General features: G+C 37.3%; 2 protein-coding genes across 2 annotated transcripts; one reads left to right on the forward strand and one right to left on the reverse strand.

Annotated features, from left to right (window-relative positions):
* Positions 1-275: 275 nt before the first annotated feature.
* On the reverse strand, positions 276-3,475 carry LOC136969451 (ras-related protein Rab-9B-like). Its single transcript, XM_067263611.1, has 2 exons — positions 3,248-3,475; positions 276-1,148 (listed from the first exon to the last, which is right to left on the reverse strand). The coding sequence occupies exon 2, from the start codon at positions 1,143-1,145 to the stop codon at positions 471-473; it is 675 nt and encodes a 224-aa protein (XP_067119712.1). The 5' UTR covers positions 1,146-1,148; positions 3,248-3,475; the 3' UTR covers positions 276-470.
* Positions 3,476-9,226: 5,751 nt separating this feature from the next.
* On the forward strand, positions 9,227-11,893 carry LOC136969452 (protein sprouty homolog 2-like). The gene has a single exon (XM_067263612.1). It carries the CDS (start codon positions 9,824-9,826, stop codon positions 10,664-10,666), a length of 843 nt encoding a protein of 280 aa, XP_067119713.1. The 5' UTR covers positions 9,227-9,823; the 3' UTR covers positions 10,667-11,893.
* Positions 11,894-12,218: the final 325 nt, after the last annotated feature.

Raw genomic sequence — 12,218 nt, forward strand, 5'->3', positions numbered from 1 at the left:
ATCAAGGGATCAATTAAGAGTGACATCATAACAAATAGCTAGTCGTTAAAATTTCTTAAAAATAACTATGAAAAAGCAATTTACATATGCATTTTTGAGAGGTTTTAATAGTTAAACTTTGTTTGTTTTTAGCAATTAGGAATATCTTTTGCTTTTAGATTTAGTAAAACATGTAATATTTTCCTTAAAAATCTTTTAACTTTTGAATGACAAAACTGATATTTTACAGTATTAATTAAAAACCATTATTAAAAATTAAATATAACCTTTATTTTTTTTAAATCATTACAAAATTTTAACATTTTAATAACATTTATTTCATATATAATTTCAAAACAAATTCAAAATTTGAAAAAAGTAACCCAGTGTATAAAATTACATTTTTTAAAAATATTAAATAATAATATAACTTTAATGAACAGTAAATAGCAATAATTGTCTTTGGTAAGAATTTGTGATTATTATAAAATTTAATTACAACAATTTGAATTTTGTGAATGATCAGTTAATATCACAGTTTCACCTTCAAACTGTTTCTCATTTTTGTTTTCCATTTTCAACCAGTGTTCAACTGCTAATCTAAAAGCCAATGGCACATTTGTTGCATCTTTAGCACTCGTTTCTACAAATGGCGGACATCCGTTATTGGTTATCCACGACGTCAGGAGTTCGGTAGTGACCACCTTGTTTTCCGAGCCTAAATCTATTTTATTTCCTATAACCATAAAAGGAAAATTTCCCGGATTCCGTATATCTGCATAATATAAAAATTCTTTCTTCCATATACTCAAATTTTCAAAACTTTGCATATTGTCTACACTGTACGTTAGTATACAAATATCAGTACCACGATAGAAAGGAATCCTCAGACTGTGGAAGCGTTCATTGCCGGCAGTATCCCAGATTTGTAACTTATATACATTATCTTTGATGTAAACATCCTTCTCTAGGAACTCCACACCAATAGTACAGTACGTATCAAAATTAAACTGATCTTTGACAAAACGACTCATTAGACAAGTCTTCCCGACATTACTATCACCAAGTAATACTACTTTCAGCAGGGGACACTTCTTTCCCAAGTGTTTATCGTACTTATTTTTGTTTGATATCATTTTTGAATTTCGTTCATTAGATACTTTCATCGTCTGTAAAACATATTTTTAGTAAAACTTTGTTTTAAAAAAATAATAATAATTTTATTTAAATATAGAATAATATCAGGTTAATTTTATAAAATGTAGAGATGGGTAAATACTACAAAGTATTTAAGATTTCAAATATAATGTTAGAAAAAATACCACGAATATCTCCAATATCATGCCATATATATATAGAAAGCATCTCTGCTTTAATTTGCAACAAGAAAAAAGCGGACTAGATCCCGAGCATTCAAATTTTTCTTTTTGTAAATAAAAGTCTTGCAGTTGACAAAAATGAGATCAATTATTGTTTGATCTACTGTAGTTGAGATAACAGTACCTTAAAAAGAAGGCACTATAAAAGTCAAAATAAAAAGTTTGAAATTTCATTTCTTTGAATTTAGTAAATTGTTTTTCTTTTTACTTTTTATTTTACTTTGTTAATACAAAGATCTAAATAAAGCAAGTTAAATAGTAAATATTAAATGAAATTATTAACTAAATAATTTATACAAGATCATTAAATTCAGAGTATTAGAGTACTTATAATATTCGAACATTCGAGATCCAGTTAATATTTGATTTTGAGAAAAGTGGTATTTGCCCATCTCTAATAAAATTGTATTAAGACATAATAACATTAAAAAATTACTAAATTAAAGTGAGAAATGAAAAGTCACCATCGACAAAGGGGAAAAAATTGTCTACTTTGAAAATCAACAACATTCTTAGTAACAATAACATAAGTTAAAAATATATACTTGGCTACAGGGCCGGATTTACCAATCCAGGGGCCCTGGGCAAAAATTCGGTGGGGGTCCCCCCTTTAAGAGTAGGCAAATTTGATGATTTAGAAAGTTTACACAAAATACTGTACTTTCAATTAGATTTGAACTAGGAAGTTGTAAATTTCATTTAAAAATAAGGTTATTGTAAACATACATATATTTTATAGCATAAAACTAATTATTTTAATTTAACTGAAAAATACCTATGTGAAATTTTTTCCAGAAATTTTCCGATGTTTCATAGGTTTTTTCCCGGGTTTGGTTTTCTCTGCCTGTTGCCCTCATGATTAGGCCACACTAGGCTGTCGCGGTAATAGAAAATTATGTTTAAACATAATTTTTTTTTAGTTTTGTGGGGGCCCTGGGCACAGGCCCCAAATGCCCTTATGTAAATCCGGCCCTGCTTGGCTAGACTATTCCGAGTTCTTTAATATCGTCATTATTAAACGTAAATTTGGCTATAAAATTTGCTATTCTAGAAAGCCGCTTATGTCGAAAAAGGAAAAACGTTATTTTACTTATATTTTTCCAGGCAAAAGGCAAACCTATTAGTTCGATTAAAACTCTAGTTCCGACAAGAGTCACAACAGCCGTCCCAATTCCACTAAACGAGTACCCGTCCGATACTGACGAACCCATTAACGATTAATTTAAAATCGTAATTTGTTTTACGAGATTATTTTTAAGTACCTAATAGTACATTTACACGAATAAAAATTATTCTCAATCACCAGTAATTCTAAACACAGTAACAAAATATATGATATTGCACATAAATTATAACAACTGGTTTGTTGATGATGTAGGCAATATTCAGAATTCTAGAAGCAAAATTATAGATGTACAGTGCTTATTGCTGTATGCTAATTAATAAAACTCACTGACATCAACAGTTGAAATTTGTAAATAAAAACACATCTAGAATTTGGTAGAAGTTATGTTTAGGTATACATATGGAGGTAGATTATCTCCTATTGCTTGCATATACACAAATTAGCTAAAATTCTGAGTAGAAATTCCTTTTAGGTGCCGTATTTTCTACATTTAATATGAAACTCTGATGATATTGGTAGACTATTATAATTTTTGGCACACCATTCCATTGAAAATTTTCAAATTTTCCATTACAAAATGGCCATAGAAAAACGAAAGTAATAAGATGACAGGAAATTGAATACTTGGAACACGTTTTGTTAAGGACGACCTTGAAAATTATGAAATAATTTCTAAATTTATATATTCTACTCGTAACCATTCATTCGTTCACTGTAAACGATTTAAAATAATAATAATAATAATAACGATAATAAATTTTACCTGTTAATGACAAAGAATAGCGAAGACGAAAAGCCAAAAACGAAAGCAACCCCCACACCGCTAACAAGGTTAATATATCGATTTCTATCAATTGTCTATCAGCTGCGAGTGAGTAATAAAATACATCAATTACAATCAACAAACATAAGTAAATCACGTGATAATACTCTTATAGCAACAATACTATAACCGATACGATCCGCGATCCTTCTGCAAGATTAAAAACAAAGGAAATACAATAACTCGAAGACTTGCCGCTAGATGGCACCACGCACAAATTGGTTTTATTTTTTAATATTTCATTCATTCTGTTTATTTCGTTTAATTGAGAAATTTAATCGAAATCGATTTATTTTCAACTCAAAAAATAAAAGCCAGGCCCACAATGGGGCGAAGGACGGGACAGAAAAACTCGGGCTTGCTGGTCCGGATTTGATTCCGGCTTCCCCAGAGAAACAGGCAGTAGTGGCCTTAACCATCTCGACCCAATGGTATTATTGGTCTTAGTTATATAAGTACGGTATATTGTGTTACTATTATTTTACTGGAAAAAAAAAATTCGATACGGTGTATGAAATCTGATATTTGGAATAAAGTAAAAGGAAGAATCGGTTTTCATAGGCCATTGTCCTACGACTTCGCGTCCGAGAAATTTGTGTTAATTGAAGCTATTGCTATTTAATATTTCGAAATTTTGATAAAAATATAAATTTTAAAACATCTTTCTAAAGTCGGATTTCTTAGTTGTATTGTCTTTACTTACGCGTTCCTTTGACAAATAGCAAAAGTGTAAGTATTGATGCTATCATCATGATTTGTCTTTTTGCTTTTTGTAGCTATACGCAACCGATATTTGGCCTAATTATTTTTTCTGTCTAATGAGGAACGTTGTTGCATTTATTAAATAAATAAACTTTGATAATGTAAGTTTGAAACATGACTTAAAAAACAAATAGAAATGTTAATTTCTCATATTTATGATCATAACATTGATTCTGATTATCTTCAAATTAGCAAAATTTACGCAGAGATTTTTATAATAAAACTTATTTAAAATTGTGATTTTGAGTTGTTGCGAATTCCGATTGTCTAAAAATCTTTATTTACCTACGTAAATTTCTCGAGGGTTTTTTTTTTAACTCTTTCCGCCCTGTGGGCACTAAGAGGGCCTCTTTTAGTAGGCCCATTATGGGTTCGGCCAGGCCCACAATGGGGCGACCGGGTGGTGAGGGACGGGGCCCGACATATCCGAGGGGGTTAATAATCACTTTTTTATTAGCTATTTATCGTTGACAATTACCAAGATTAAGAAATAAAAACAAAAGATATAAATAATCCAGTCATTTTTCTGGTTTATTTCGACGGTCTGATTTACATTTATTCTTTATTTAAAGTGACATTGCAGTGACACATGGTAGTCTCTTCCGCCAAAATAAGAAAAGAAAAAAAACTTGTGATTCATTCTCCTAAAATTCCAGTTCGATGAATACTTCTACTCATGAATGATTATGCGCTGTATCTTCGGATTATCACTAGGAAGTGACAATACATAGCAAATGTTTTTACTTCCATAAATCGAGTCTTTTACCCTCGAATAGTTTTCTTTTCTCTTGTAGTCCACGCTATAGTTCTCATCACTTTATCTTTCTCTTGGCATGGAATATTGGCGTTGATTTCACAAATCATAACGTGCAATGACTACTTATGGACCATATACATTAGCTACTTTATTTCGTAAACTATTCGATTCTCTATTATTTAAAGACTCTTGACTCCTCTTTATATATTACAAACACCTTGTCAGTGTTTCCGACATTCAAAATATCTTCCCGCTCTTCCTTCGGCCTGCATTTTTTATCGTCGTAGACTGCAAGCCACAAATTTTCTTAGTGTAAATCACTTAAAATATTCCAAAATTACAGTACTCTTGCCTTAAATATAAAAATTATTTATTTATATTTTTCGTAAACTTTCGTTTCGTGACGCCAGATGGCGGGACGCATTTTCATCCCTTGGTGTTTTTCAATAAACGTCAGACAACGTTACAGATCAATAGTTCCTGTTGTTGTATCTGTTACTTCGTTGATATCCCTATTTATTTTTCCTTATAAAATATAATCGAGAGGGGTTTTTTTTTCTTTATTTCTCTTTCTTATACAATTTATTCGAGAGAAAAAAGAATACACACAAAAGTACAAGTTTTCTTAAATGATATAAAACACATTTCTTATCCTCTATTAAAAGTAAAACAACAATTTAATTAATGTTTACTGGAATTTTTTGATAAAATTTTAAAAGTCGGTAGTATATTTAGTATTAAAAATAAGGTACTATCGGCATCGACACTTTAAATAAAATTCGTGAAATAAATGAAGAATTAAGTATTTTTATGGCATTTGACATCACACTTTTTACAATAAAACGCATTTTTTCTCCTACTTAAATCTTCCGAGCCGATTCTTAAATAACAAAAAAACATTTCCCGTCACGTGTCACCTCACATTTTGTTTTTTTTCAAATGGTCGTAGTTTCTCCAAATTTTAACCATTTTTTCTCTTATAATCGCAGACATCTGGAAGATTTTAAGAAATTGAAACTAGCCCTTAACTAAGAAAATTTTCCAGATTTGCTTCCTGTCAACGGGGGTTCGCGTATTCTATGTAGGAATCCGGATGTGCCATCTCTCCGCCCTTATTCGAATCTGTTTATATTTATAGACCTAATAACTTATAATTGCTCGATCCATATTGTTTTAATTAATGTTTTCTCTATGCAATCCGAATCTTTTTAAATGCTTTTTCCCTGGGATAATGCGAGAAAATACCCCGCTTTATCGGATAAAAAGCTTAATTTAATCGAAAGAAAACGATCGAAACAGCAGCAGCAGCAGCAGCAGCAAAGATAACCCTTGAAACTTATATAATTAACATTGCTTAAGCTTATATAACCGAGGGTATAATTTTAAACAACTCCTTAAAATAGAAAAAATAAATATGCGAGGATAATTTACATTCTGAAACTGCGTTATATCTAACTAAAATGATAGGTTTTGGGCTAATCGTATGCTTTAAGATGGTTCCAAACCAGCGTTTATGTTTAATTTCTTATGGAAAACTGATATGAAATTGCTATTAACTGCCGTATTTGTAATATTTGTAGAAAAATAATCAGTTTTTAATTAGTTCCTATAATTAGCGGTGTCGTCTATCCTCGTATACATCTACAACTATTTATACTTTAGTCCAGTACGATAAACATAAACCTGTATTGGGTTATTCATTCCGAAATAGGGAAACTAAACCTATTGGCTGTTGATCCCGACGGGAGCCAACTGAATGTAGTATAACATTATTCCAAGCAAAGACCTGCATGGTGAGAAAATGACGCATTCTTTCTAATTTATCGGGTAATTTATAAATTTGGGTCGATGTTTAACGCGTTTGAATGAGCCCGAGACAAGGAGATTGCCAGCTATAAGCCAGGATTTCTGAGATGGAAAGAAAACTAAAGTAATTGTACTTTTCTCCAAACGAAAATTTAATAGTAGAGTTTTATGTTTATTTTATCGAAAGAGGGAGATAGAACAAACCGGCATTTTATTCCCTTCGGTAATCCTAAATCAAATAAACACGTCCTTACTTTTATTGCGAACGAACTTCTTAAATATCCTTGAAATAGCGGAAGCTGTTTCGTTCGTTCCCCAATCTCGACAGGAAGCGAGCTAGAGAAGAGAATCCCCCCTTTCTCGCATTTCTTCCTGTTTCCAATTTAAAACCTCAATATCGACTTTATTATTATTATTATTGTTGTTGTTGTTGTTATTACATCCGATGAAGAACGAGTTTCCGATAGGGAAATTTTCCTTTAATTTGTAATTGTTTCTGGAAAATTTAGTTATGGTAGAAAACAATGAATGTAAATAAAGACGACTTCCTGTTCCATAGGAAACGCCTGGCCTACAGGCAAAGGTATTGTGCATTTATGAATGAACGTAAATTAAGGCAATGGAACTATTGTCTGTAATTAGAATGACTTGTTTCGACCGATGTAAAGTGTAATTTACATCGTTTACTCTGTATCACAACGCACGAAGAGGAATTTTTGGCCGTGTGCCCCTATCTGTAATTGCCAAACTCTACTGTATGTAGTGTGTATGTATAGGCGGATGCATTATCAACTCACCTATCGATAAAACAGGGTTATATTTAAAATTTGTTTTGTAAACATCCTACTAAATACGTTAGTAGTGTTTATAGAAACGGTCAATATTCATTTTAAACAGGATACGGCCGCGTATAAATACATATTTCGCGATATAATTCGTATTGTTTTCGCCAAAGAAAGGAAGAGTGTCGAATGTATGCCCCATATTCTTACTATCGATAAAGGGAGAACGTTTCTTACCATTGAAAATCGGAGTAAAAGTGTTTACTGCTATAGAAAATAAGGAAAAACCCGAGTCTTTCATACAATTGAGTTAGGGGAGACCATGTTTCCTACCATTATGAGAAAGCCTAGCCTAGTTTTGGGGGAACGCGGGAACATAAACTTTCTCCGTAGGAAAGGAAACTGTGTTAAACGATGGAATTATCTGTATACCTTTCAATCGAATTTCTAAGATATTCCTTTCTTTAGACGGTCAGACGATTGTGTACGTAATTAAAACATCACACGCTAGAATGGCTCCTTAGACCCGTGACCCGTGACACTTAAAAAAGTATATATAAAAAATTGCGCCGAAATTATTTTTAAATTATCATAAAAAACCTTTAATTTCTCACTCAGCCTATAAAATACGTAGAAATGAATGATTTCGCTACATCGACGCGAATAAAATTCTTTGGCAGCACGAATTTTCGGTAGCGCGTTTAAGGTCCTTCCAGTTTTTCATGGCATTTTTTCCCTACGACCCGTACGTAATGGCCGCCCGTAGCGTAACCACCGTCCAAGCAACCATGACCTACGAGCCGAGCCAATGCTTGACGTGATGGCAAACAATGGCCGGATATAAGATTCACATGCACTTCCGGCCAGCGACTCGCTAATCCTACCAAGCAAGACATGCGAACAGAACAAAATGGCGTGTGGAATACTCTATCCGAAATGTTCTAATCAAATTTCCAGGCTAAGACAGGCGCCGTATTATAATTAAAAACGGCACGCGGTAATTAGCGAAACGAAGGGGGGAGAAGAGGAGGAAGGGGTGGCGTAACATCGTTTCGTAAAACCATCCGGGCCGAGACGAAAAATTAACAGATGTCGAACCGAACTGGAATTAGTATTTGCGTCACATCCGGTCACAGGAAGTCGTTTCTAGTTCGGGTACCCCTAGCTAATATTAGTATCGGAGTGGAAGCCATGTGGTGCACATATAACCTACATCTTGCACGGATTAACAAAATATTTAGACGGGACGAGACGGGTTACAATAATTAAAAAATTTAAATAAAAAAAAAATACTTGGATTTCCTCCCGAATCGGTCGCGTCGATAATGGTTCGAGTTTCGAAACAATTGTCGTGGTGGAGCCGACAGAAACTTTTTAAGTACCGACAGAAAAGGGGGAAAACCCCCACACTACTGTATTTTACTTCGCGTGTCTTTAACTGTCTCGTGCACCTGCTGTCCCATGACGTCATGGCCAAGTTATCCACGTGATTTCGATATGCCAATCGCCGAATATATTCCGATTGTCTATTGTTCGACGTTCATTAGACGTATCGAAGTGCGTGCCGTTTTTCACACGCATCGTACGATACATATCGTGTCGGTAACACATCCAACAGCAAAAGGACGCTATCAATGCCTGTTAAAATTTAAATTTTCCGCCTTATAAAAAATATAAACGTAAAAATAAAATAATAATAATAAATAAATAAATAGACAGCCATACGTTGTGCTTGTAGAGAGTGACGCGTAGACGGATGTTACGACCGCGCGTGTGTATATATATGTATATAAATATGTTATTATAAAAAATTGAAAGGAGTGTTTAAAAAAAGTAGGGCGAGAAGTTGGAAGGTCACTCGGAGCGGAAATACGGAAAAACGAAGAAACATTAAAGAGCGGAACGACGTTAGAAAGCGGCGTACGGGCTATTTGCCAAGTTTAGTATAAGTTACGTTTTCATTGAGGAGAGCGAAGGAGAGAAAAGCTCGGCCACCCCATTCATAAAAACGTCATCGAGGCAGCGACGTTTCTCGTTGGCCGAGACTGTTCCTAAGGAGTGGTGCGATCGACGTTACACGGGAAAGATAGTCGGCAGTTTCCTGTGCAGCTGCACAGTTCGTTGAGCATGGGATAGACGTTCTAATACACAAGAGTGGCTAACTATTCTTTGTGTGGAGTCGGCGTCCGGCATTCTAGTCTCTAGGAGTACGCCAGTTACAAAGCGTGTGTACGATCATCGATCGAGTCGGCGTCGTACACGAGGCCTAACTAGTCGCAAGGTAGACGTCGGTCAGGAGCTACGTCGATGCCATGACGACGACCGGCTCCGCTGGCAGAGTCTTCGACACGGTAGGTGACGCCGGCGGCGAGTGATCGCGCGGCCGACGGAACGTGGAAAAGGCCCTCCATGGCCCAACATGGCGGAAGGCTCTCCGGATGCAACGTGGAGACGGCGCAGGCGGTCGGCGGCGCCGGCGTCATCAGCCTGCTGCAGCCGCGGCCGGGCATGGCCAGGAGACAGAACGACTACATCGAGACGCCCCTCAGGCCGCACTCGCGCTGCAAACGGCAGCGGGCCGAGTGGCCCGCCGCCAAGGATTCGGACGATTCCGGCTCGGCCTCCGACGGTTCGGCCGCCGCCTTGAACGCGTCGGGCCCGCGCCGACCCAACGCCCCGGCGCGCGCCAAACAGGCGCTGTTCGGCGGCGGCGGGCCGCCCGTCACCAGCCAGCCCTGTGCGGCCGGCCCGCACGAGGAGAAGGCGCCGCCTTCGGCCCGATTGCCCGAACCAGGCATCCACCGAGACTCCATCATCTGCCGACAGTGCGGACGCTGCAAGTGCGAATCGTGTCGGAGCCCCAAGAGGTTACCCGCCAAGTGGATCTGCAACGACAAGTACCTGTGTTCGGCCGACAACTGCATCGACTACTGTTCGTGTCTGTGTTGCGTCAAGGGCCTGTTCTATCACCTGGCCAAAGACTACGAAACGGATAACGAAGCCTCGTGCGCCGATCGGCCCTGTTCCTGCGTGCCGCACGAGAGGTGCCCGCGTTGGAGCTGTCTGGCTTTGGCCTCGCTCTTTCTGCCCTGTCTGTGTTGTTACTGGCCTCTGAGGGGTTGCCTCAAGACCACCGAAACTTGCTACGCGGCCTATTCGGGCCACGGGTGTCGATGTTCGCCCGGAAGGACGGTGCCACCCATCGAAAAGATACCGGAGAAACTTCTCTTGGACACAAACTCCGACTGTTAACCGTGCCATCAACGTTCGCGGGATGAAACGTCGGGGAACGGGGGAATTTCCCTCCCCCGCCGGGTAGGTACGGACGCGAAATTGTACAGAAGCAGTTTACGTGCGGAAGGAGAAACGCGACCGGCCCGCCACCGTGTATATAATTCTGAGCAAAAGAACATTAAAAAACAATACGTCGGGCCGGACGCCGCCTCGTCAATTTTGTTCCTAAAATGGGTTTTCGGTGGATGGAAAAGTCGCAGGTTTTTACGCGGACGGACGAGCGTAGTAGAAAGGAGGATGTCGAACCCGACCGATGTAACGCGTCCTACCACCATTATTAACAGGACGTCTCGTCTTTTTAACTAATTTATTAATAGTAAAACAACGATTAGACCTATTACGAATAGGAACTATCGCGTACGCGCGTATATTTTTTTCGTCGAACGTCTTTTAGATAGACATTTTCGATGAACGTTGCCTCCGCTTAACTTTCGAGATATGTCTTATCCTTCTAAGAGTCGTGTTTGTTCCAAGGTCTAAGATAGCGCCCGACGATAGCGGGAGGTAAAAATCCAATATTATTATATTATTATTATTATTATTATTTTATTTGTATTTTTTAACTCTCGTTATATAAATTGCGCTCTAGTCCCGACTACAATTAGATTTTCTCTTATTTATATATATATATATATATATTATATATATATAAGTATATGCGTTAATCGACCGAAAAGAATCCGCAACGGGGAGGACCGTGGCGAAAACTGTCACCGGGACGAGCGGTCTTGCCGCCTTTACGATATACGATTGTAGACGGCCAGAACGTCGAACCCTCTCCCGCGTAAACGGATGCGAACTGTTGTAAAGTTACGTTAACGGAGGACGAAAAACTTACCATTTTGGAGTTGGATAGAATACCCGTGACCCCGACGATCCGCGTAGAAAAAATATAAAAGATTTATATATGTGGACCGGCCGAAATTTCCACGGGCCTACGTATTCTGTAAATATGAAAATAATTCAAAAAAAAGAAAACAAAAGAAAGGATAACTCTACGGCCGGTATTTTTATCATTAAAAGAAAAAAACAAAAAAAAAAGATATTTATTTTGTCTCGATCGGCTGCGAGTTTCTATATTTGAAGAGAAAAATATGTTATATATTTATTTTCGAGAGGTACAAAAAGAATTAAAAAATGCTTCGACGAACCGAATTTTGTCAATAAAGATTACTTGTAGTCTTTGCTACAGTTTATTTCTGTGGAGAAACGCGTCGCTCGTTCGTGGAACTTTTTGGCGGAGCGGAGGTTGTAGACAGCTGGCACGCGTGGGAAGTCAGACGTTGGCTTCATTCAGGTGTGGCCGCGCGTAGCCGCCAGCCGCCCCGCTCCGGTGAGCGCACCCCTCTTTTAATATATATATATATATTTTTTTTTTTTTTCTTTTTCCGAAATGCGCCGTTAAGTTTCGTCAACGCGTCGCGTCCGCGCGCGAGATCGCCGCAACCGATTACAGATTATATACAATCCAGACGCGCGCGACCGTCTCTCGTTTACCGATCGATTCTTC

Source organism: Centruroides vittatus, unplaced genomic scaffold, assembly GCF_030686945.1.
Source record: "Centruroides vittatus isolate TY-2023 unplaced genomic scaffold, ASM3068694v2 contig_1788, whole genome shotgun sequence".
NCBI classification, from domain to species: domain Eukaryota; kingdom Metazoa; phylum Arthropoda; class Arachnida; order Scorpiones; family Buthidae; genus Centruroides; species Centruroides vittatus.

What these genes read in the sequence shown, in the direction of transcription:
- LOC136969451 (XM_067263611.1), bottom strand. Translation starts at nt 1,145, where the DNA reads ATGAAAGTATCTAATGAACGAAATTCAAAAATGATATCAAACAAAAAT.
- LOC136969452 (XM_067263612.1), top strand. Translation starts at nt 9,824, where the DNA reads ATGGCCCAACATGGCGGAAGGCTCTCCGGATGCAACGTGGAGACGGCG.